The sequence below is a fragment of the Acinonyx jubatus genome, chromosome B4 (assembly GCF_027475565.1).
Source record: "Acinonyx jubatus isolate Ajub_Pintada_27869175 chromosome B4, VMU_Ajub_asm_v1.0, whole genome shotgun sequence".
Classification (NCBI taxonomy): Eukaryota; Metazoa; Chordata; class Mammalia; order Carnivora; family Felidae; genus Acinonyx; species Acinonyx jubatus.
In genome coordinates this window covers 97156632-97184370 of record NC_069387.1, presented here as the reverse complement: position 1 = coordinate 97184370, position 27739 = coordinate 97156632, and the positions used below count along the sequence as shown (strand labels likewise).

The 27739-nt window shown below is 37.0% G+C and overlaps 1 protein-coding gene across 1 annotated transcript in view; it reads right to left on the bottom strand.

Moving 5' to 3' along the window:
- Positions 1-23542, bottom strand: part of GLIPR1L1 (GLIPR1 like 1) — a 36132-nt gene extending 12590 nt beyond the window's left edge. Inside the window, exons 1-3 of the mRNA XM_015063674.3 lie at positions 23263-23542; positions 5181-5426; positions 1608-1708 (exon numbers count right to left, since the gene is read on the bottom strand). Of these exons, the coding sequence (XP_014919160.3) occupies positions 1608-1708; positions 5181-5426; positions 23263-23538 (623 nt within the window). The 5' untranslated portion in view covers positions 23539-23542. The remainder of the gene's footprint in view (positions 1-1607; positions 1709-5180; positions 5427-23262) is intronic.
- Positions 23543-27739: the final 4197 nt, after the last annotated feature.

Genomic DNA, 27739 nt, shown 5'->3' with positions numbered 1-27739 from the left:
TAGCTGTTTGTTTTATTATTCAAGTAGTTACTTTAGGGTTTATAATATGTATCTTCTACTTAACACAGTCAAGTTAAATTATTGCACTTAATGTACAGTAGAAGAACCTTAATATACTTCCATTTTTCTCTTTTAAGCTTTGTGCTACAGTTCTCACATATTTTAATTTTGTGTAGTTGTAACTCTCACAATATACTGCTGTTATCTTTAATTAAATAATTATCTTTGAAAGAGAGTTAAATAATAAGAAAAACATCCTATATATTACCCATGTGGTTACCATTTCCAATGGTTTGTTAATTTTGAAAGATTTTCAAAAGATATAAAATTTTCAGTGGACAGTTTTTTTTTCTTCCAGTATTTAAAGATATTGCTGTTCTGTCTCTGACATTATTTCCACTGAAAAATCTATCATCCTTATCTTTTCCTCTGTAGGTAACATGTCTTAGTTGTCTGGTTGCTTTTAAAATGTTCTTTTATTAGTGGTTTTGAAATTTTTTATTTTAAGGTGAGTTGGTGTAGTTTTCTTTCTGCAGATTTGGGATTTGTTAGCCTTCTTGGGTCAGTGAGTTTATAATTTTCCTTAAGCTTGGAAAGTTTGGGGCCATATTTCTTCAAATATTTTTCTGTCCCTGTGTCTTTCAGGAAACCATTTCTCCCTAAACTTATCTCACAGATAACTGATGCTCTTTTTATCTTTTTTGGATTCTTTTTTCTCTGTGTATTCTATTTTGAATGGTAATAAATAAGCATTCAGTGGTTCTGCAATTTCTCTGGTATTTATAAAAATTGTACTCTGCCCCAAGTTTTAAGGGTGTGTATTTGTCATTCTTGTTTTTATTTTTAACTGAGAGAGAACCATAGAAAATACAGAAAGAGATGTACACATTTTGTACCTCTCCATGGCAATTTTTGCACATATCAGATTAGTTTTGCAAATTATATATATTTATTCTTTGCCTGCGTTTTCATTTTTTTGTACATTTTGTTTTTAAAATTTTGTTTGTTAAAAGATTTGAACTACTAACTGATTTTTATCTTCTTTCATGTTTCTATGTATTGGGATAAGAGTTCCAGAATGTCATTGTTTGGGATTCCCCTTAGGCTAATGTTCTATTTCCATTAGATATAAAGTTATCAGCAAGGCAATTAAAAATTATGATATTATTTTCCTAGAAAAATATGCTTTTCACTGTCATTCTCAATCATTTACTCATCCCCAGTATGTTACACTAGATAAGCCTCTGCCACCCTATTTTGTGTTCCAAATAGTTAGATATTACTGTGACAATGTATTTTGTTATCTTTTTTTTTTTAAACTTTAAAGTTTCCATAATGTTCACTCTCAAGTTTAATTATTTCATGACAGGTATAATTTTTTTACATAAGGTAATATTCTCTCACCACCTTCTATTTTAATGTATTTCTTTTGAGTGGTGTTATAGAGAGAGACTTCACTTATCAATTTTAGTATATGTGCTGCCGAAGCGAGCACGAGACTTCACTTATCAAAAATATACTTGTCTCTTTAGTATAAGGTTCTATTTTGGAAACAATTCTTAACATGTATTTTAATTTAAAATATTTTGAATAGCAAAATAACTTACGCAGGTCCATAGTTGCATACATATATGGCAGTTTCATGGTTCCCAAGTGTAGGACACATTGTAATTGCACAACTGACTTTATATGAATTGGCCCAAACTACCTATAAGGAAAGGAATTTTAAAATAAAATATGTAAAACAACTTTATGGAAACAATGCATTATGAGAACAGGTCTAATCTTTATCATGCTATCAAAAATGAATGCACGCTATTTATTGTGTTTTTTTCTTTAATTTTTACTATTAAACAACTATTTTGTTAAGTCTGCTCTCCTGAGGGCTAACTAGTTTTTCCTCACTGTTAATTCTCATAAATCAAAAGGAGAATATAACATAAACAGTTATATTTTTTAGATGACTTATGAAATATATTTAAATTTTCTCCATGGGCACATCATACAAATGATATTAAAATCATAATATAAGGGAAAGCAATAATGAAATTTTCTTTCTTTTTATCAGAAATATTCTACTTCATTTATGATCACATTTCAAATTTTGTGGTCTTAACCATATTCTTACTTTTGTTAAGTCACAAGAGACAGACAGGGATAGAGATTAAGGACATAATGAGTTTACTGAAGAAAGATGCCTGACACAGATAAGGTGAATCTTTATTTTTGTCTAGTTGCAAAGAATAGCAAAGTTATTCAAAAAGAAGAAGACTCCTATGGAAAACCAGACATGGGGAGAGAGAGAAAAAAAGTGAAGCAGATTACTATTTCTTTGTGACAATGATAGAAGGGAATTTTTCTCTATTTCCTGAATGAATTAAGGGAGAATACTGATTTCCTCCATTTGAAAAGCAAAATCCTCCAGGGAAAGTTAAAATAGATTTTGCAACATAAATGAATTTTCTGAATTCATTTATTTTATAATTTGGTTAACAAAATTTATTAACATATTTTATAAACTGATGTGTTAGTCACTATTTCCCATGGCGTAGGTATAGCCAGAATCAACAGTTTTGCAAAATATATTTTAATGCCTCTTTGGTTGCCTGAGAAAAAGCAAAGGGTAATAAAAAGGACAGTGAACTGAGAATTAAGAAATGAGTTTTGCTTCTAACCATCTCTGTGGCTTTAGAGACTGACAGATAAATTCTGACAGATAAATTCTAGTTTCCTACTTAATAAAATGAAATGAAGCTAGATCCAAAAGAGATCCTTTTCCTTTTGAATGTTTCAAAAAGTTAATAAGCTATACAACTGCAAGCATGTATATATTTTAGGAAACCATGTCTAAAAATTTGGTTCACGAATAAATGACAACTCCATAAAATTCTGTTTGTTTAATGTATCTAAGTTGTGATTCTGTTTTGGCTTTGGGAATGGTAAAAGTAAATATTGACTATGTGTAGGTTTAAAATGTATTGCTTTCATTAAAGGGACTAGATGTGACAATGCAAACACTGGTTGTAACTTCAGTATGAATATCTGCAATGGTAAATGCAAAAAATTTTTGGCTTATTTTGTTTAGAACATAAGCAAGATACAGTTATTGAACCAATAGGAAGAATGCACCCATTCCTAATTACCTAAGCGTATGTGTAAATTAGCCCGTGAGGAGTGAACTTCCAATTCTGATGCAGCAATGCTAGGGGAGGAGGGTTATTTGGGAAAAGGTTCCTTTTTTCTGGAAACAAAAGAGAGAGAGTCAAAGGATTATATAAAGGTTGTAACTTGGTCTTGATGCCATATTAGGGATATTGCATTCTGCTTGTTATCAGTACACCTGACATTTGGATTCTATTCTTTCAATTTTCCCAGCAGTAGCCAAACTATATTCTTTGCAGACAACATCTATCCTGAGAAGAGTGTCCAGACTTATAGTGTCCTGTTATTGGGCAAAGGGTGAATAGAGGGGGAGCATGGAAGCTGCTAACCTCTTTGTTCAGTGCTTCTCTGATAAAAATGACTTGCTTTGAGTCATTGTATACATCTTATACAGATGAGTAAGTTTGGAGAAGACAGTTAGCCCTTTCTGTCACTCAAATGAGGCTTCATAGGAGCTCAGTGCCATTTTCAGGATTAGCTTAGCTTAAAAGTGACCTCTACTTCTCACCAAAAATTCCCACTGAAACAACCAGAATACTTGGAAAAATAACAGGAAATAATGTTTTCAAGGTACTAACATCAGGCAACTAACATCAATGCCCACTGTGGTTTGAGAGGAAAAGATTCAGGCTGTACAATTGTTCCAGATTATTGCTGTGAGTTTCCAGGTCATGGCTGGGGAGGTGGGGGGTTGAGGTGTGGGAAACCAGGAGAAGCTTGATGGATTCACACAGCTGAATTCAGCTGATTCAGAGGCAGAGCTGAAAATGTGGGGAGACCAAGGAGGCAGGAACATAGCACCGGGGTGGTAAAAATCATACAGTGACACAACTATAGCGATCTACAAGGAGTCCTCACCATCAATTCAGCAAAGCATTAATCAGCATGCATGTGAAGAAACTACCCTAGGTCCGGGAAAGAACTACCTATAAAAACTAGAGGAAAGAATGCTAAGACTTAAACAGGGCTAGGAAGGGAGCCTATTTCTACTAGCCACACTGGAAAATATCAATTTCTGGGGCATTGGGTAGAATCTGCATAAGAGTCTTGCCTTACAGGAACCAATTTTCAGATGAAAATTGGTTGTAACTATCCCAGAAGACAGTTCAAGAATATTTATAGTTATATAAATAAATGCAGCATCCAAAAAGGCAAAATTTACAAAGTTGAAAATATAATAAAATTTCTCCAGTGGGGTAAGAAGCAGGAAAATTTGACCCATACGAAGAGGAAAAATCAATCCATTTAAACTAACACAGAACTAACATGGATGGTAAATTAGGAGGGAAAACATTAAAATAGTGACTATAACTGTATCCCATGTGATTAAAAAGCTAGATGAAAGATTAAACATACTAGATACAGTCATTGATGATATTAAAAGAGGAAAAAATAGTGAACTTCAGGTATAGCAATAGGACTCTCTGAAATTAATCATAGAGGGGAAATAATCAAGAGAGAAGAAAACATCAGTCAACTATGGAAAAACTTTAAGTGGTCTTCTACATGGGTAACAACTCTGAAGGGAGGAACAAGTGAGAATGGTAAATATTTGAAGAAATAATGGCAAACATTTTTCAAAATTTGATTTAAACCATAGACCTACAGTCCCCAGAAGCTTAGTAAACAGCAGCACAAAAAGCATGAAGAAAACTGCAGTGCATTATTATGAAACTGCTGGAGACCTGTAATAATGGGAAACGGTTTAAAGGCAGTCAGAGCAAAAAGACACATTAAGTACGAAGGAATAAATAAAAGATTATAGTAGATTTCTAGCTGGAAACAATGCAAGTGAGATGACAGTCTCACTTTTTAAGATTTTTAAACTCAGAAAAACAAAACAAACAAATACACAAAAAAATCAGTACATAGAATTCTATTCCCAGTATAAATAGCTTTCAAATAAAGGTGTATTTTTTAGATACTCAAAAGACACTTAAAAGAAAACGCTCAAAAAGTTGTCTTTTGATCGAAATGTGCATAAAGAAGAACTAATCAATAAAATATCAAATATTTACCTGTGTGTAATGGCCACAAACTTTGGAACATGATAGGGCATTATAATCATAAAATGCAGTTTCATTAAACCAAGCAATAACAGCCAATCTTGGTGAAAATATGCTGAATCCGCCTAGCCAGATATTTTCTCCAACATATTGAAAAGTCGGATGACATCCATAGGATTTTGATAAACAGGAGTTGTGTTTGAACTTGCACTTGTTTGCCCACGCTTTAGCAACCTGCGCTAAACCATCATCCCAAGTCTGAAAGATAAGAATTTAAATTCAATTGTGCATGTTTGCTTGGATTAAAGTTATTCTAATGATTGTAATCAATTCAACTTTTTAAAAATTTATTTTAATAAAAAATAGATTTTTTTTGTATTATGTTTGTAGTTAGTCATTATTTTTAGTTCTGCTTCAGAAACATTTAGTACCCATTCTATGACAGTTTATCTTTGTATTTCCAATACCTCGCAGATGGCCTGGTACAGTAGAGGCACTCAACAAATATAGTTGAATGTGATTTAAATAAGCCGAGAATTCTTGGTTTAGTAATTCAGGTCATGAAAATATATCATAAGTGAAAGATGAATACCCATTCATAGTTAAAAAGAGAAAATGCCTCTTAGAATGCTAGGAATAAAATGTTTTTAATTTGATTAAGAATATCTACCAAAACCAAAAACAAACAAAAAACTCTTCCATGGGCATCAAGATATAATGGTAAGATATTGAAAGCTTTCCTCCCAAATTGGGAATGTAACAAGATGTCTCATTATTTTTATTTAAAATAATACAGGGGACAGGACACCTGGGTGGCTCAATCAATTGAACAATCAGCTATTGATTTCAGTTCAGGTCATGATTTCGAAGTTCGTGACATCAAGCCCTTCATCAGGCTCTGAACTGACAGTGTGGAGCCTGCTTGGGATTCTCTTTCTCTTTCTCTCTGCCCCTCCCCTGCTCTCTCTCTCTCAAGATAAATAAACATTAAATTAAAAAATAATAATAAAACAAAATAATAAGGGGGTTAGGTGGTATAATAAAATATGTGAGCTATAAATACATAATAAAAAGATATGAAATGTATCATTATTGGAATCTGTTATTATTCATACATAACAAGACTGGGTTACATAGAAAATTCAAGTGAATGCACCAACAATACTGTATGAAAAAAGTGAAATTAGTAAATGTAGTAAAATACACAAAATTGTATTTCCATATATACTTTAGAAACAAATAGCTTCAAAGATAACAAATATATAAAAATATATCCAATAAATGACATAAAAAATCTGTACACTGAAAAACTACAAAATATCACTAAGATAAATTTGTAAAGACTTAACTAAATGAATAGATATAAAATGTTTATGAACTGGGACAGTTAATATTAGAGAGGATTGGATATTGAAATTTAAATCATTTCTAAAGAAAATCCACATAACTTTTTCTTTTTTGGTGGAAATTGATTTCAAAATTCAAAGTAAGTCTTTGAATAAAGACAGTATTTTTTTTTAATTTTTTTTTCAACGTTTATTTATTTTTTTTGGGACAGAGAGAGACAGAGCATGAACGGGGGAGGGGCAGAGAGAGAGGGAGACACAGAATCGGAAGCAGGCTCCAGGCTCTGAGCCATCAGCCCAGAGCCTGACGCGGGGCTTAAACTCACGGACCGCGAGATCGTGACCTGGCTGAAGTCGGACGCTTAATCGACTGCACCACCCAGTCGCCCCAAGACAGTATTTTTTTAATTTAATTTTTTATTTTTTAAAATTTACATCCAAATTAGTTAGCATATAGTGCAACAATGATTTCAGGAGTAGATTCCTTAGTGTCCCTTACCCATTTAGCCCATCCCTCCTCCCCCAACCCCTCCAGTAACCCTCAGTTTGTTCTCCATATTTATGAGTCTCTTCTGTTTTGTCTCCCTCCCTGTTTTTATATTATTTTTGTTTCCCTTCCCTTATGTTCATCTGTTTTGTCTCTTAAAGTCCTCATATGAGTGAAGTCACCTGATTTTTGTCTTCCTCTGACTGACTAATTTCACTTAGCATAATACCTTCCAGTTCTATCCACGTAATTGCAAATGGTAAGATTTCATTCTTTTTGATTGCTGAGTAATACACCATTGTATAGATATACCACATCTTCTTTATCCATCCATCCATCGATGGACATTTGGGCTCTTTCCATACTTTGACTATTGTTGATAGTGCTGCTATAAACATGGGAGTGCATGTGTCCCTTTGAAACAGCACACACGTATCTTGTGGATAAATGCCTAGTAGTGCAATTGCTGGGTTGCAGGGTAGTTCTATTTTTAGTTTTTTGAGGAACCTACATACTGTTTTCCAGAGTGGCTTCACCAGCTTGCATTCCCAGCTAAGACAGTCTTTAAAAAGTAGAACAAAGCTAGAGGACTTACTGAACCAGATATCAAGGCATCATAAATCTACATACATACTCTATATAATTTCAATTGTCCTGAATTTGTTATTTTCATTTTATGGCTCAGAATATGGCCAATTGTGGTTAATGTTCCAAGGCACTGCCTAAGAATGTATATTATTTAGTTGTTAAGTGGAGTGTTCTTCTGTAAATGTCAATTAGATCCTAGTTGGTTAATGGTATTAGGTTCTTCTACATTCTTGCTGATTTTCTGTCTGCCTGTTGAGAGAAGAGTGTTGAGATTTCCAAATATAATTGGGAACTTTTCTATTTTCAAGTTGTATCAGTTTTCCTTCCTATATTCTAAGGTCTGTTTTTTAGGGCATATAAAACTTTAATTAAAAATTCTTTAATGGATTGATTGTTGTATCATTATGTAATGTTGTTCTCTGGTAATTTTCTTTGCTCTGAAATCTACTTTATCTGATATTAATAAAGCGACTCCTACTTCCTTTTTTTAAGAAAATTTTTTAATGTTTATTTATTTCTGAGAGAGAGAAAGAGAGAGAGCGTGTGCGTGCACAGAGAGAGGGGAGGGGCAGAGAGAAAAAGAGACACAGAATCTGAAGCAGGCTCCAGGCTCTGAGCTGTCAGCACAGAGCCCAAGGCAGGGCTGGAACTCAGGGACCTTGAGATCATGACCTGAACCTAAGTCGGACTCTTAACCAACTAAGCCACCCAGGCGCCCCTATAAAGTCACTCATGCTTTCTTTTGATTATTATTTATATGACATGTCTTTCTCTAACCTTTTGCTTTCCACCTATCCAAATCATTATATTTGAAGTGACTTTCTTGGTTATAGCATATTGTTGGCTCACATTTTTAAAAACCCATTCTGATAATCTGTTTTTTAGTTGATGTATTTGGACTATTTTACATTTAATGTACTTATTGATAAGTTAAAGCATAAGTTTACTATTTTATTGTTTATTTTTTATTTGGTCCCATTGTTTTTCATTCACTTGTTTCACTTTTCCTGCCTTCTTGTGAACTATTTGAACATTTTTTAGAATTCCACTTTGATTTATACATACTTCTTTTTAGTATGTGTGTGTGTGTGTATATATATATATATATATATGTAATTTTTAGAGGTTGCTTTAGATATTACATAACTTATGTAACTCGTCACAAACTACTGGTGTCAGCATTTTACCAGTTTGAGTGAAGTATAGAAATATTACTTCCATTTAGGTTCCTTCACCACTCAGTCCACCAATACTATAACTGTCTTAAATATTTTTTCTAAATGCCTTAAGAACCATATCAAACAATATTATAATTTTTGCTTCAACTGTCTAACATAATTTAGAAAACATTAAGGAAAAACAGTTTCTTATATTTACCCATACTTTTACCTTTTGCTTTTTTTTTCACTCCTGATGGTCCAAGAGTCTTGTTTCATCATTATCTTAGTGTTTGAAGAATTTCCTTAGCTATTCTTTTAGAGTGGGTCTGCTTATAACAAATTATCTTAGTTCTCCTGAATCTGAGAGTGTTTTAATTTCACCTTCATTCCTGAAGTATATTCTCCCTCTGGGTAGGATTCTTGGTTGACTATTCTTTGAAACTGAAATTGAAATTGAAAATGTCGTGCCACTTCCTTTGGGCCTCCATGGATTTGGATTAGAAGTTTGATGACCTTGAAATTGTTGTTTTCCATTAGGTAATGCATTGCTTTTTTCCCACTGCTTTAAACATTTTTCCTTGTCTTAAATTTTCTAAAATTTGATTATGATGTATCTTGGCATGAACTTCTTTGAGTTCATCACATTTGGGCCTCACTCAGATTTATGTCCATGTTTGTACCCAAATTTTGGAAGTCCTCAGCCATTATTTCTTAAGATGTTTTTTTCTCCCCCTCCCTATCTTTCTCTATTCCTTTTGAGACTCCAATGACACACATAGATATTTTGTTCTTGCTTTATAGATCCCTATCTGTTCACTTTTTCCCTTTGGTCCATTTTCTCTCTGTTGTTCAGATTTTGTAATTTCTATTGTTCTATCTTCAAGTTTACTGATTTTTTTTCTTTTGTCATTTTCATTCAACTGTTGAGCCCATCCAGTAAGTTTTTTTTTAAGTAATCTCTACACCCAACATGGGCTCAAACTCATGACCCCAAGATCAAGAGTCTCATGCTCTACTGACTGAGCCAGCAGGTACCCATCCAGTGAATTTTTTATTTTGGTTATTATATTTTTCAGTTGTAAAATGTCCATTTAAATATTCTTTATAATTCCCATTTCTTTGCTGACACTTTCTATTTTTTCATTTGTTTTAAGCATTTTTATAATTCCTCTTTGAAGCATTTTTATGATGAGCCCTTTAAAATTCTTGTGAGATAATTCTTATGTCTCTGTCATCTGGGTGTTGGCGTCTGTTGTCTTTTCTTATTCATATTGAGATTTTTCTGGTTCTTGGTATGATGAGTGATTTTTCATTGTGTGCTTAACTTTTTGAATTTTATGTTATGAGACTCTAGGTTTTATGAAATCATCCTGTTTTCGCAGGTCTTCACTAAAACTGCTCCAGTGGGGGAAAAGGGACACCACCTCTTTATCACTTGATTGGTGGGTGAAAGTCCAGACTCCCCACTCTTACTAACCCTGTAGGAGGGATACCTTGTTATTACTGGAAGGAGATGGATATCCAGGTTCCCCTTTTGCTTTTGCTGACATCATCATCCCACCGGGAGAGTAAGGGTTGCCTTTTTATTACCAGGTAGGATGAAAATCTAAGCTCCCTACTCAGCCTCCACTAGCACCATGGGGAGGTGGTTATGAGGGACACTTCATTACTTCTGTGTGGTAGTGAAAGTCCAGGTTCCATAATTGGCCTCTTCAGATACCATCCTAGCTGGGAGGGAAGGGACACCATATTATTGCCTCATGAGGGCAAGAAGCCTCCTCTGACACAACACTGGTAGAGAGGAGGTGGGAGGGGTCCCTTACTAGCATCGGTCAAGGATGATAGTCTAGGCTCTCCACTTAGCCTTTGCTAAAAAAGATAGGAGGACTGTTGCTTCCCCTCCCCATCCCTGTGTTATTTGTCCGAAGTCGGATGGTTATCAAAGAAAAGAAAAGAAAAAAGAAACATTTCTTTCTGACTAGGTTGCCCTTTTTCTTTGTCAAGAGAGAGCAGACTTTTCTTGAGGCTTTTATTTTCTGTATCCATTGGCATTTCTGGGATTTAGGCTTCTGTCATATCTAGTCCAATATATACAGGAGTCAAAGAGGAAATACATGGAGTTCACTTTGTGTCATTTCTTGAGTCTGGAGTCTCTGGCTACTTTGCTTTTTTCTCTCTCCAACTTTAAGAGTCTTCTAGGGGCACCTGGGTGGCTCAGTCAGTTAAGCATCCAACTTCAGCTCAGGTCATAATCTTGTAGTTTGTGGGTTTGAGCCCCACATTGGACTCTGTGCTGAGACCTCAGAGCCTGGAGCCTCCTTCGGATTCTGTGTCTCCCTCTTCCTCTGCCCCTCCCCCACTCACAGTTTTTCTCTCTCTCTCTCTCAAAAATAAAGATTTAAAAACATTAAAAAATATGTCATATATATGTGATATATAATATGAGGTTTTTATCTATATTTAATGGGAAGGATAGTGCACATGGATATACTCCATCTTGTCGGTAACATGATTTCTTAAGTTTTTTGCTCATTGTATGCTCCATTCCTATCTCCATAATTCCAAAAAGGCATTCCGAGTAGGTAGACAGACATTCTGTAATTCTTTGCCTCAAGATTTTTGGCATGCCAGAAAGCTTAAGTAGCTAAAAATAAAGGGGTGCCTTGGTGGCTCAGTCAGTTAAGACTCCAACTCTTGATGTGGGCTCAGGACATGACCTCACAGTTCCTGGGACTGAGCCCTGCATCAGCCTCTGCACTGACAGTGTGGAGTCTGCTTGGGGTTCTCTCTCTCCCCCTCCCTCTCTTTCTACCCCTCTCCAGCACTTCTTCCCCTCAAAATAAATAAATAAACTTAAAAACAAAAAAGGAGCTAAAATTAAAGGCTACTGCCAGTATTACATGCCTTTAGCATACAGCAAGATTTCAGATGGTAGCATGGTGGCCTTTGGAAAGTAGAATATCTAACATGGTTCTCCCAGCCTCCATCAGTATTTCTGTGTCATTGGACTGTGTTGGGAGCATGTCCAAACCTGGAAGGGTAATGATATTGGCATCTCAATGATAATTTGGAAGGATAACAATGATTATTGACTTGATTACTTAAGATGATTCACCTATCTTTTGGAACAAAGACCCCAGGTGTTTTGCTTTTTGTTTTTTGTATAACAATAGGGGGAAAGGAGTCCCCATAATGTTTAAGATCACATTTTTAATCCCCTTGTCAATGTGAGGACTAAACATTACAATTAGGGTAATTTAATGGTAATAAATAAATGACATTTCATTTTCACTTTAAGATTGTAGATTTAAATTCATACTATTAATTTCATTGGTTAACTTCCTACATTTCTTGACACTTTAATCACTTATATTCCTTCAAACTACAAAAATTGTTACGTGAAAAAGTTTGTTTACAGTAGCCAAGAGACACTTGAGCAGTTCTCAGAGGACAGATCATAATTTACTCTTCTGAAAAAATGACTAGACTGAGTGATGAGTTCTCATATACCACCCTTCACCAAAAATTATACATACTTGAAAGAGGCAAGATACCACAAGGACAGAGCCTCTATTTTTCTCACAGCCACTATAAGACAGATGTAATTACAGAATCAAACAAACAATAAATTGGCAATAGCAAACAAATGTTTTCAAGCCAGGCCTTCTCACTTATATTCCTTGCTAGAAACCAATTCATTCCTTTTCCGAGATATTTCAGTTTAGCTATAAACTCTGGAAAGCTTTATCTCCTCTTATGCCTGTGAAAATCCTTGTCTTTTACCTGAATCATTGAGAAGTTTCTCCATTTTAAAAGAAAAGGAAAAAAAAAAAAAAAAAGAAAAGACCAGCTTAAATCTGGTATATATTTTTAAAGAAAATATATTAGTTAAAACATAGTTCTAATGTAGAATAACTTGTATCAAGTCATCCCCTACCCAAAGTATGGTACAAGTGAAAATTATTCTATCATTCTAATTGAGACCTAGTCTTTTTTAAAAAAAAATTTTTTTAATGTTTATTTATTTTTGAGACAGAGAGAGACAGAGCATGAATAGGGGAGGGGCAGAGAGAGAGGGAGACACAGAATCTGAAACAGGCTCCAGGCTCTGAGCTGTCAGCACAGAGCCGGACACGGGGCTCAAACTCACGGACTGTGAGATCATGACCTGAGCCGAAGTCGGACACTTAACCGACTGAGCCACCCAGGTGCCCAAGACCTAGTCTTAATATACAAATGCTTTGGGATGAGGACTGGGTGTTGTATGGAAACTAATTTGACAATAAATTATATTAAAAAAATACATATATATACACACACACACACAAATGGTGAACACAACAGCTTTGAAAGAACAGGAATTAATATCTGATGGCAAAGGAATTATATGCATTTAAAACATGTATTGCAAACCAGTTCAAACATGCATAGTATGTGTGTAAATTGTAATTATCTAGGTATATGTATAACTGCAAAAATCTAGTTGCATTTTGGAATTCTCAGGGACTCTTTGAGGCCCATTTTTTCCCCTGATTGAACAGCATAATTAAAAATCTTTCTAAAAAAATATTTTAAAAGGGGCGCCTGGGTGGCTCAGTCAGTTAAGCGTCAGACTTCGGTTCAGGTCATGATCTCATGGTCCTGAGTTCCAGCCCCACATTGGTCTCTGTGCTGACAGCTCGGAGGCTGGAGCCTGCTTCAGATTCTGTGTCTCCCTCTCTCTCTGGCCCTCTCCACTCATGCTCTCTCTCTGTCTCAGAAATAAATAAACATTAAAAAAAATATTTTAATGCACCTTAGATCTGGTAATGCTTTCACCTAAAACTAAATTGCTACTAAGTCTCTAGTTCTATGAGAAAATTTTTATTAATATTCTGCCTTAACTTGTAAATAGAAGACTTTGACATGCTTGTAGACACAAATTTTAAAAAGCCCAATCACCTGTTTTCTGCCTAGCCTTAACTCCAGTACACTCTGCAAGCTCTCCCGACCACAAGCCCTCATATTATAAAGTCCATCCATATCACAGAAGCTCCTCTACACAAGGAAGAATAAGAAAACCTACTAAGAGATTCTTCCAAATATAAACTAAAAACAAAGAGAATTATAATAGTTTCATATGGAGAGTTCCCACACTATCTTTTTAAAAATATGCTTATAAAAACAAGATGCTTCTACTAGTGCTATGGTAAGAAACAGTATATTGTGCATAGAGTTGAGGGTGGGAGAATGCCTGGATGTTGCAGTGTGCTACTGAAGAATTTATGCTATATATGGATGATATAAAAAAGAATGATACTGAGTAATACAAATAGTATAACAGTCAATGTTCAAAATTCCTGAAAGGATTATAAGAAATGATGCCCATAACAAAAATAATACTTTATAAAGTCAGATTTATTGAGGTATAATTGATATGATAGAACTTTACATATTTTATGTGTACAGTTTGATGAGTTTGGACATATGCAGACACCTATGATAGCGTCACCATAATCTGGGTAAAAGACATAACCAACACCTCCCAGAGTTTCCTTGTGTCCTTTTGATGTTGTTTGTTTGTTTTTGTGGTAAGAATATTTAACACAAGAGTTACCTTCTTCACAAATTTTGAAGTGCCCCATACTATATTGCTAACTATAGACACTATGCTATATGGCAGATTTCTAGAACTTATTCAATTCAACTAACATAACTGAAACTTTATACCTTTTGAATAACAATTCCCCAATACCTCAAGCACCTCACCCCCAACCCCAGCATTGTCAGCACAGAGCCCAACGTGGGGCTCAAACCCAGGAACGATGAGATCATGACTTGAGTCTCAAATCAAGAGTCAGACGCTTAACTGACTAAGCCACCCAGGCACCCCAGGACTTTCCTTTTTTATGGCTGAATAATATCCCATTGCATGTATATACCACATTTTCCTTTTCCATTCATCTGTTGATGGACCCTTGGGTTGTTTCTATATCTTGGCTATTGTGAATAGTACTACAGTGATCATGGAAGTGCAGATACCTCTTCAAAATCTTGATTTCAATTTTTTTTAGTTTTTTTTTTAACGTTTATTTATTTTTGAGACAGAGAGAGACAGAGCATGAACAGGGGAGGGTCAGAGAGAGGGAGACACAGAATCTGAGACAGGCTCCAGGCTTCGAGCTGTCAGCACAGAGCCCGACGCGGGGCTCGAGCTCACAGACCGCGAGATCTTGACCTGAGCCGAAGTCGGCCACCCAACCGACTGAGCCACCCAGGCATCCCTCAATTTTTTGGATATACACCCAGAAGTGGGATTTCTGGATCTTAGGGTAGCTCTACTATAATTTATTAAGCAATCTTCATACTGTTTTCCAGAACTGCAGCACAATTTTATATGCCCACTAACCATGTACAGTGTTTCCAATTTCTTTAGAACTTCACAAACACTTATCTTAAATTTTATTTGTGTTATTACTAGTTGCCTCTAGGATAAAGATCTACAATTAATAAGAAATGCAATTAATAAGAACAGTGGTCTGAATATAAATGCCATATTAATTCAACAAAAAAAAGGGAAGAAATGAGAAAAAAATAACCTCTTACTTTATAATAGCAAGAGAATCAATAGATAGTTATTCTTCACATTAGTAAAGCAATTATCCAATGAATGACTTTGGGATCTCTGGTAATATTGCAGGTCAATGAGCTAACCAGGGTAAGGGTCCCAGCAAGGGACCCAGGGTCTTGTCTCAGCAAGAGAGGTTGAATCCAATTCACCTTCTCTCCAACTTGTGCCACTAAGGAATTAAATTGTTAAGCCACTAAAATTTCAGGGTCTATTTTATAGGACAGCCTAGACTAGCTTCATAAAACTTACTATTCAAAGTAGAGTGAAGCCATAATAAAAATCTAAACTTAAACCACCCTGAGACCTAAGTAGGAAGGATTCCTGCTGTGGGCCCAGATTTTATAGGACATCACATATTACACACACACACACACACAGGGTATTATAAAATGAAAGATTCTTCTCATTCTAACCTTACCACATGTTCAGTGTGACCCACGACACCAACATGTTTTTAAAACAAAAGGCATTTATATGTGAATGGTAAAATAGTTTGTGAATATTGTTGCTGATGATGTAAGAGACAGACACTGCTTCAGAGTCCAGGGAAGATTTTAACTACGTTAACTCTTAGGTAAGAGAAAAGATCAACTTGTCAAATCTTTTAAAGCAACATGAAATAGTGGGTTCTTACATAATATAATATTGTTTAGCAGAACTACTGAGATCTATTTCCTTCCTTCTCTCTTCATATTCCCATTTTTGGGGTAAGGAAGACATTTTTCAATGGTAACAATTTCCATCACTGTTAAGTAGGGGTAAATGTAGATCTGTATGTTACCTAAGTGAAGCATGACATCAGTTCTTTACATTGGCCACTAGATGGACATGATCACCAGAATGGTGAATTTTATATTTATACAAATATACAAGACTTAAATTTTCCAAAAAAATTTTCAATACTTAAAATCGTTATTCACCCATTAAACTTTGCCTTTTAATTTTAATAGTTTTGATTACTTCAGAAGAAGTAAAAATTTAGTTACTGATTATATAAATGAAAATGAGCAAATTAATCTGATTAAATCCAAATCTGAGCAAGGTAGGTGAAATCCCTGAAACCATACATTCTTTACTAAATAAAGATTGAATTACTGAGCAAACAATGAGATTGTATGTAGGTTTCCATTTTTATTCTTCCTTTAGCCCACAAATGTTGGTGGTAAGCTTGCCTGAACTGTGTGGGGAATTTAACAGTTAGCTGGCAAGCAGTGAGGAAACTTATGTCAGAGGCAGGAATAACAGCAATCCATGTGATTCAGGGCCAAAACATCGAAAAAATGTGATCTATAACTCAGAATCATGAGTCCACTGAACTTGAAGCTCTAAGCAGAGATTGGAAAACAAAATAGTGGTTGTTGGTTGCGGTATGGGTTCAACACGATATTTTAAGAGTAAAAAACTGGCCAGCTTGGAGAAAGAAATGAAAGCTAGAGTCAAGAAATGTGGGGCTTTTGAGGCATGGAAAAGAACTGCTTCTATATAGCATATAATAAGATATGAGATCTTAAAAAGACTTTGAGAGACTAATGTCATAAAACTTTCCTGCGATTAGGACAAAGAGGAGATGAAGAATGTGACTCCAAGGATATCTTGTTAAGTGATTAAAAGGTCCTTAGCAAATGAACAGATGAGGATGTACCCATTTACCCAAAAGTCGTGTTTCAAGATAACTGGCATTAAGGTGAACAAGAAAAGCACCGAAATGAGAAAACAAAGAAAGACTTGAAAATTTCTCCAATTGGTACTTTAAGTGTGGGTATTGGTATTTGGAATTGATTGGGGGCATATAGCTGAAAGACCTTCAGATTTTTTGAGACAGATGTATTCCCAAAGATATTGTAAACTTGTTACGAAAAAAGCCTATGAATACCTTGGATCTTAAACTTCCATGGGCCGAAAGCAATCTGAGAAGGTTATTGAAGGGGCGGACCTATGCCGGCTGACCATGTCTCCTCCCCTTGAGTAACAGGACTCCGACCCTTCCCCAGCCAATCGGTCAAGGCCACGACCCTTCCCCAGCCAATCGACTGAGGCCACAGCCATTACCTCACCAACTGCCCCTAGGCCTCAATAAAACCTTTGTCCTTTTGAAACTCGCTCTCTCTCCCGTATCTCACCGCTGTGTCAGTGCAGGTAGGAGATTGAGCTCGAGCTAGCTCGAATAAAGGCTCTTTTGCTTTTGCATTGGACTCGGCTCCCTGGTGGTCTTTGGGGATCACGAATTCTGGGCATAACGGTTATGGCTCAAAGATGGTATATTTCCCAATGCCCAATTCATTTTGGCCAAGGAGGATGATGAATAAGGAAGAACATTTTAGAGGGAGAAGATAGATACCACAGAAAACAATGGACAAGGGAACTCCTACTTCCTTAATCAAAAAAACTTTTCTGACGTCCAGTATATTAGGTATGAATACTGTCTACTATCTAAAGATTTCATAATCATTCTGAACCAACAATTGCTGTGTGGTTCCTATTCTTCCACTTTCTCAGTAGAAGTGTTTGTTACGGTTATCTTGTCTTGTGTTGCCTTTAAATATTGTGTGTGTGGAGGACAGATAGAGGCACTAGGCCAAGAGTGTTCACAACTGACTTTGTTGGGTTGTTGCATTCTACTCAGAAATATTAGATTCTGATTCAGTAACTAAACAGGATATTGGGCTTATCCTTTGGAGGAGGCCTTGAACTTATTCTGTTTATGGGATGGAAGGAATAAGTAAATATCTGATGACCATAAAAGCAGTCTGTGCTAGTGATAGTTAATGCAAGCATGCTAGGGTCATCAGACTAATTCTGGCCAGAGGGACCTGAGTGGGAATGACATATATCACCTCCAGGTCTGATTATAAAAATACCTGTACAGCCCTCTAGCTTTCTCAATGGTGACTCTGAAAAACATATGTTGGCATGATGGAACCAAAATAAAATCAGCCCATGGCACTGCACAAAGAAGTGATGTGGAGAGTGGTCCAACCAGTATTGGACTTTGTGTGAGTGAGATACTAAACCAATATTGTTTAAAGAATTATGCTAAGTGAAACGAGCCAGACAATGAAAAAACAAATACTGTATGATCTTACTTACATGTTGAATCTAAAAAAACAAACTCATACATACAGAGAATAGATTGGTGGTTTATGGATATGGGGGGGGGGGTGAAATTGGTGAAGGAGGTCAAAAGGTGAAAACTTCCAGTTTTAAGGTAAATAAGTTCTGGGGGATGTACAGTAAAGCATGATGATGTGACTATATTCAACCATACTGCATTGTATATTTGAAGTGGCTAAGCTATTAGATCCTAAACATTCTCATTACAAGAAAAAGAAATTGTAACTATGTGAGGTGATGGACATTAACTCAATTTGTGGTAATCATTTCACAATATACATATATTGAATCATGTTGTATACTTAAATACAGTGTCATGTCAATAAAAAAATGGGGAAAAAAACGCCTGTGAGCTTTCAGGTTTCATTTGTTAACACAATATAATAGCCTATCATTTCCTGATAAATATAGAAATTGATATGAGAAATGAGGTGCTTAGTTTTCCTTGATGATTCAGTAGTGGAAGACTGGAGAAACTCCTTTTAAAGTCCCAGCCAATAGTTAGCACTTCTGCTTCTGCCCAAGATGGAATAACAGGACTAGATTTACTTTCCCACTTGAAACAATGAAAATAAAATATATGAAACAACAGGTGTCGGCACACATAACATCAAGCAAAGAAAGACCAGTGCTCCCTGACAGGGAGACCAATAAGGTAAACTTCAGCCTACTGCCTTGAGAGAATTTTCAGGCTATAAAGGAGTACCAGGTAAGAGAGACTTGCATAGAGAGAGAACTCCAAAGATGTTCAAAGGGTCCTGCTTGGATATTTGGCAGAGTAGTGATTAGCACATGCATATGAGGAACTTACCCAAGACCAGGGAATGGATCACTCAAAAAGATAAGGGAAATATTACCTAATGCTCACCCAGTCCTGGGAATAGTGCCTTTTTTCACTAGCCAGACTGGAAAAACCTCATAATCTTGGGAATTATGTAGAGTACTCAGAAGGATCTTGGCTTAATTGTGGGGGATATTTATTCTAGTCTAAACTACAGCTTTTGTGCAGCCCAACAAATCTTAAAAACGAGTCTAAAATGGATCAAAATGCCAAGTAACATGAATGCATGCCAGGAAAAAAAATCCAGAATATTTATAGAAATACAAAAATAACCATCACCCAACAAGGTAAAATTAGCAATATCTGGTACCTGATAAGAAATTATCTGCATAGAGAGATGCAAGAAAATACAGGCCAAAATGAGCAGAAAAATCAATCAATGGAAATCCAAACAGAACTGACACAAGTGTTAAAGTTAGTAGAAAAAGCAAGAATGAGAAAAAAAAGATAATGAAAAGAGCATCAGTGAACTGTGGGAAACTTCAAATGGTATAATGTACGTGTAATTGGAGCCTCTAATATTTTAATAGATAATGCGTAAAATTTTTCTGTTTTAATTAAAATCTGCAGATACAAAAAGTTCAATGAACCCTAGGAAACATGAACAATGTGACACTAGGGCACATCAAATTGCTCAAAACCAAGGATGAAGAGAAATTCTTAAAATCAGCCAAAGGAAAAGTACATATGATGTATATGGGAACCAAGAGAATGATCCAGCAGATTTCTCATCACAAATAATGTGAAAGAAGATAGAAGACGGTGCAGCAACATCTTTAAAGTTAAGCTTAGAATCCTACACACAACGATAATATCTAGCAAAAATTAAGGAGATAGAGAGTTGTCAAAAGATGCAAACTTCCGGTTATAAGATGAGTAAGTACTATCCATATAATGTACATGATTGATGAGGAGAACAAAGGCAAAAGAAATGTAGCTAAATTTAAATTACCTTACAACTTGCAGCCCATCAACAAATACTTGAGACAGAGCAGGACTTTCCTCTAAGAACTCACAATTGTCTTAATATTAATGCTTTGCCAGAGGCAAGAAACAATTTTAGCTTGACAATAGCCAGATCTCCAGGATCCCGAAATCTTTAACATATGAAAATCCTTTTGGAAATTTCCTTTGTCTTTACCACCGACCCGCCCAGCCCTCCTCCCAGCTTAGACGTGTATAATCAATTGCCTTTACAATCCTATCCCTGCTCTTTCTGCCCATGGGTCCTGTCCCCGTGCTTTAATAGAAACACGTTTTTGCACTGAAAACGTCTCAAGAATTCTTTCTTCACTATTTGCTCCTGGCCCACATCACATCACGATGACTATAGCTAACACTGCTGTATGATATATGGGAAAGTTAAGAGAGTAAATCCTATGAGTTCTCATCACAAGGAGAAATTTTTATCCTTTCTTCTTCTTTTTTTTTTTAAATTATTTTTAACGTTTATTTATTTTTGAGAGAGAGACAGGGAGAGACGGAGAGTGCGAGCTGGGGAGGGGCAGAGAGAGAGGGAGACACAGAATCCGAGGCAGGCTCCAGGCTCTGAGCTGTCTGCACGGAGCCCAATGCGGAGCTCGAACCCGAGAACCATGAGATCATGACCTATGTCAAAGTCAGATGCTTAACTGACTGCACCACCCAAGCACCCCTTCTTTTTATAAACTGTATCTGTATGAGAAAATGGACATTAGCTGAACCTATTGTGTCATTCATTTCACCATATATGTAAAGCAAACCCTCATGCTGTATGCCTTAAGTTTATACTGTGATGTATGCCAATTATTTCTCATTCGACTGGAAAAAATATACAGTTAATGCAATCGCCTAATAGAAAAAATATAAGGAGAAATAAAGACTTTTATAACATAAAAAGCTGATACGATTAAAAACCAACAGACTGAAGCATAAGAAATGTTTATGTCCCTTAAGCAGAAGGAAAATGATACCAAGTGGAAATATGGATCTAAACAAGGAAATGAGGGGCACCTGGGTGGCTCAGTCGCTTGAGCGTCCGACTTCGGCTCAGGTCATGATCTTGAGGTTTGTGAGTTTGAGCCCTGTCTGTGCTGACAGCTCAGAGCCTGGAGCCTGCTTTGGGTTCTGTGTCTCCCTCTCTCTCTCTCTCCCTCCCAACCCCTGCTCACACTCTGCTTTCTCTCTCTCAAAAATAAATAAACATTAAAAAAATTTTTCTTAAAGAAATAAAGAGCACCAGAAAATGTAAAGGGTTAAATAACAAAAACGTTTACATGTCTACAAACTCAAACATAAAACAAAGTAAATGCAAAGGCTGGTTTCCATTCACGTCTTCTCCACCCTATTCCTTTCTTCCCTCTTGCCTTCAGCTAACTATTTAAATTTAAACTAATTTTATGTCTATCTTTTTATTATTTCCTTTGGAAACCAAAGCATATATATGTGTGTGTTTATATAGAATGCACATATATGTAAACATATACACATATATATAAATACCATCTTAATGACATAAGATAGTCCTTAAAAAATATATTCAAATAAGTGTGGAGGAAATACTGTATAGCAAATCCATGTCATTGACCACCCTAACTTATTAGAGATTAAAGTACATATTACATATTAAAATATTTTAATAGTTCTGTATTAAAGAGATCAGTTTATTGTTGTTTAATCCAGTCCAGTGTTTCCCAAACCTATTTGAAACCTCTTCCCCCTCAAAAAATTCTTTCCCATGTAGCAGAATAGTGCAGTTTTAAATTGTGCTATTTGCTGAATGTGATCTTATAATACTTCCATTTTATGTACCTATTTAAAAAAATTTTTTTTAATGTTTATTTACTTTTAAGAGAGAGAGAGAGAGAGAGAGAGAGGCATGAGCAGGGGAAGGGCAGAGAGAGAGGGAGACATAGAATCCACAGCAGGCTCAAGACTGAGCTGTCAGCACAGAGCCCAACATGGGGCTTGTACCCACGGACCGCGAGATCATGACCAGAGAAGCTGGCCACTTAATCGACTGAGCCACCAGGTGCCCCTATTTCCATTTTATTTTCTGTTGGATAGAAAGGAACAAAGCTGAAATAGATATGTTTTACAACGTAGCTATACCTGCATAGTATATAAGCAAAACTATGCTGTCAACATTTATATTCATAGTTTCATAATGACATCTACATGCAAGAAAATTTATAGTCAGACATTCGTTTAAAACTGTAAATTCTATGAATTATTTTAATAGTCCAATGTTCTTGATGCTCATTCTTCAACAGAGTACTCTTTTTGCCTTAATGTCTATATGATGAAGGTCTACAAAAGACACCATCAGTTCAATGTTTTTGGAATTAAACTTCACATTCTATTTTTCATGGAAATGACAATCTGATATTGCTCAAATGCTGATTTCATTATTCACATCCTTGTAGAACATTTCTTAAAGATGAATACTACACATGTACTACTGTTTCATCCTTGAGTTCATAATAAGAGATCAAGAGAATCTCGATCCCTGTGTTCTTTCTTTATCCGTAGTATCCCAGTTACGCAGTTTGGGGAGTGCTAGCCAAAATAAGGGGACGGGGTGGGGAAACCTGTGCGAAGTTGCGGAAGTACGTCTATTACGCCTTAGCGATGAAGACCAAGCAACTCCCAAACACCATCCTTCCTGACTCCCCACCCTTCATCCTCCACCCCCACCCTCCATTCCCCTATCCTCCCTACCCCCCAATCCTTCCTCTCCCCCCCCGCCCCCCACTAAAGGGAGCTAAGCCTGGGCAAGATACAGGTTTAAGTTTTCCCTTCTCGTCCACGCCTATCACCCCCCTGAAGGATGATAGCCCGGCCAAGGTGTGATTCTTAAGTGCATGCTGAAAGTCCAGACTGAATTCATACAAATGGCTGCATCATATTTATCCGCCAGTTACCTTAGGATGAACCAGAGAAATAAGATCCCAGCCCGGGGTTCTTTCTCACCATGTGTTTCATGTCGGCCGCGGGGGGCCAGACTTTGCCGCGCATGTCGTTGTGCGCCTTGACGCTGCTGTCTTTAAAATTCGTGTCTGTGATGGAGGGAACTTTGGCAGACGATTTACTGGCTACCAGACAGAGACCTAGCGTCCATAAGCAACTCAGTTTCTTCCTCAAAACCATAGCGGAATGCACAAGACGCTCTGACTGCGTAGACCAGTAACGGCTCGGCCAGCCAGTCCTCCGCGGCCCCGTGGGGACCACTCTCCGGGCTGGCTCCATCCTCCTGCACAAGCTCGAGCTCAGCGCGGGGATGCTCGGCTGCTTGGCCCCCCCAGAGGGCTGCGCCAGAACCCGAGGCAGGACAGGCAGCAGGTAGCACGCGTCAAAGCGCTGCGCTACAAGAGAAAGCCTTGGGTGGCCCTCTGGTGCGTGGTTTTAACCATCCAGGACGCTGTCTTAACCATCCAGGACGCTGTCTGAGGACCTAATCCAGAATCACTGGGGAGAGCTCCTGAACTGCAATCCAGATTGCAAAATGTTGGCGACACGGTGTTATGTAAAAAGACAACCGTATTAGATGCTGACAGTGGACCAGGCCGGCACAAAACCCTATATATTAGTTACATAGCCTCGGTTTTCATATGTAGCTTTTTTTACTGTTTTAAATTAACTGCAGTATCATTCTGCCCATATCTCCAGAAACTGGTAATAAGTCAAGAATGGGCATTTTGTGTACTCCATATAGTATGATCCTAAATTATTACTTGGTCAAACATTTAATAATTCAAAAATTTGCCTTTGTTTTCTCATTTGGAGACTGACCACCTAGAAAGATAAAGATAGAGAGGTATGGCTAAGTAGTTCCTCTTGACAAAATCTTGCATCCTTGATATTTGAGTTTGAAACAGACCTATGGTTTGGTTACTAGTAAACTTCAGATAAAGGACCACTTTAGTTGGCATGTTAACGACTAAGACAGAATACATTTGGTTGCTTATTTTACCTATATTGCAATGTAAATCAACTTCATTTGTTATTCAATAATAAACCAGCATTTTTTGGTGACATTTTCCAGTATTTCTGTGTTCAAATAAATATCTTTATTTGATGATTTGAGGTTGTTTACAGTGCCATTTAATTCAAGTAAATACATATTTATATCTACTGACTATTCTAGTCAATACATCTTGCCACTAAAAAAAATCTTTGATGCAACTAGTTACCATTAAAAAAAAATTTTTTTTTAATGTTTATTTGAGAGGGGCAGAGCATGAGCAGGAAGGAGCAGAGAGAGAGACAGAGACACAGAATCCAAAGCAGGATGTAGGCTCTGAGCTGTCAGCAAAGGGTCCCACTCGGGGCTCAAACTCAGGAGCCGTGAGTTCATGACCTGAGCCGAAGACGGATGCTTAATTGACTGAGCCACCCAAGTGCCCAGTAACCATTTTTAATAAGTAAAAAGTAGGGGTGCCTGGGTGGCTCAGTCGGTAGAGTGACTTCGGCTTGGGTCATGGTCTTGCGGTTCGTGGGTTCATATGCCACATTGGGCTCACTGCTGTCAGCACGGAGTTGCTTTGAATCCTCTGTCCCCTTCTCTCTATGCCTCCCCTGCTTGCACTCTTTCTCTCTCTTTCTCTGAAAAATAAACTTTTTTTTTTTTAAGTAAAAAGTAAAACATTAGGGGGTGCCTGGCTGGCTCAGTCAATGGATCTCAGGGTCGTGAGTTCAAGCCCCATATTGGGTGTAGAGATTACTTAAAAATAAAATCTTAAAAAAAGCAGAAAATTAAATTATAAAATGGGGAAAAATACAAGGATCCTAATGGAAATTCTACCTAGCAGGAGAGACAATATTTCTCATCTGTCTCTGCTGATGGAGAATTGCAATATATGTGACTAGCATTACTTACACAGTCCAAACTGAACTTCTTACACCCCACACCCTAAAACGGGTCCTTCCACAATCTTCCCTATCACAGTTAATGACGGTTTTATCCTTCTGCCGGCTCAGGCCCCGAACTTTGGAGGTTTGGGTCCCTTGACAAATTCTGTTGTCTTTGTATATTTTCAGAACTTGACTACCATTCAGCATTTGAAAGGGCACTCCTTGATTGCATGGATAATTGCAATGGCTTCCTGGTGGACCTTCCTGCTCCTGCTTCCTAACCTCCCATGGTTTATTCTCCAGACAGCAGTCAGAGTGATTGTATATAGTCTTGAGCATACTTAAGTACTTTCAGTGTCTACTATGTTCTAAGCATCCTTCCTGGTGTTTGGGCTTACAACACAGGAAACAAAACAAAGCAATCTGGTTTTTTTGGAATTCTAGTGAAGGGACACAGGGAATAAATGGTGAACATAATAAATTCTATGATTAAGAAAAACACCCTGATGATATGTATAGAAAAAATATAAATCGGGCTAAAGAATTTGGGAGCACTGGGGTGGAGGTGAAGGTGGCACGTTTGATTTCAAATAGAGTGATCAGTGTGGATGTCTTTGAGAAGGTGACTTTTGAGCAAATACTTGAAGGGGATGCAAGAGGGAAGTGTGTGGCTACTGGAGGAAGAGTGTTCAAGGAAGGAGTTTAAGTACAGGGTAAAACTATAATACTTGGCAAGAATCATGTGGAAGATGGGAGAGCTCAGTGGTTATAGTTGAATTATTCTAAAGTCCTTGTATTCCTGGAAGAAGGGTAGAAATATGGAGTGATTTTGACTTTATTAAGTGATACATAGATGTTAAACATTAAAAAAAAAAAAAACTATTAAAAAAAAAAAAAAGAATCCCAGACCAGTAGAGGGAAAACAATTTTCTCAGCATTTCTAGGACTTCATTCTATTGTCTCTATGTATATTTATCTTCATATTCCAATATTTAAATACTAAGTCTCAACACAGCATCTGAAGTGATCCTACTAATATAAGTCAGATCACTCTGTTCAAAACCTTCCAACTGCTGGCTTCCCATGGCACTCAAAGCAAAATCCTCACCGGCTATCCTCACAGATGAGGGAGCATAAGGCAAGCTGATGTCCCACAATCCCACCACCAACTCCCCCGCCCCCACCTCCCCCAAGTGGGAAATGTGGGACATTCCTCAGGTACTCCTGGATGCCCAAGAACCAAGGAAAGGGAAAAACCAACAGAACTGATAGAGATCGTGTTCATGTAGCACAAGAGTCCCCATCAGTTTACAAATATCTTAGTGAATTATAAGAAAAAGGCAATCTTATCAATAGCCTAACCTCCAGAAACCTATAGACTCAGTTTCCTGGAGCCCTAACATCACCCACCCCACCCATCACAACTCCCCTTGATGTGGGGAACAAAGGCAAAAAGGAAATGGTTGGAAAATAAAATTTCTTTATAACCTGCAGCCCATTGACAAATACTTGAGATAGGCAGAGTATAACATTTCTCCAGGAACTCCTTATTATCTTATTGTTCATGGTTTGCTAGAGAAAACAAAACAAAACAAAACAAAACACTTAAGCTTGACAATAGCTAGGCTTCCAGTATCTTTTGAGTCCTCTTTAGTGTATGAATGTCCTTTTGGAAACTTCTCCTTGCCTTCACCTCTCCCAATTCCCAAGTATATAATCAGGCACTCCTCACAACCTCAGTCCAGCTCTTTCTGCTCACTGGTCCTGTCTCGGTGCTTTAATAAAATCAAGATGGGGCGCCTGGGTGGCTCAGTCGGTTGAGTGTCCGACTTCGGCTCAGGTCACGATCTCGCAGTTTGTGAGTTTGAGCCCCGCGTCAGGCTCTGTGCTGACAGCTCAGAGCCTAGAGCCTGCTTCAGATTCTGTGTCTCTCCATCTCTCGGCCCCTCCCCTGCTCATGCTCTGTGTCTCTCTGTCTCTCAATAATAAATAAACGTTAAAAAAAAATAAAAAATAATAACTTAAAAAAAATAAAATCAAGAATTCCTTCTTGGCTTGGGCTCCAGACCCCACCACTCCAAAACCACATCACTCACTGTAGCCTTCAAGGCCCTAAACAAGGAGACCCTTTTATGATCTCACCTCCAGCTTCTGTTCCCTTCCTTTTCACTCCTGATACTTGGGCCCCCTTGTTATTCCTTAAAAGAGCGGAAGGAACTGATGCCTCAGGGCACTTGCTCATTTCTTTTGCCTAGAACCCTTTCCCCCAGAAAGCTACATGACTTGTTTATAACCTCTTTCAAGTATTTTCTCAAATTTCATCTTTTCAAAATACCTCACAGTGGTATTTTACATTACCCATCCTACACCTATCACTTCCTATTGTTTTTTTTCTGCCTTTATTTCCCCATAACCCTTATCCTCATATCATATGTAACTTACTTATTTGGATTATCACTTCTCCCCTCAATTGAATGTAAGCCCCATAAGGCAGGGATTGCTTATTAGTATTATTTTTACTACTGTATCCCCAGCATCTCAACAGAGTTCCGTATTCAATGAACAAATTAATAAATGAATCCTATAAGATTCCAAT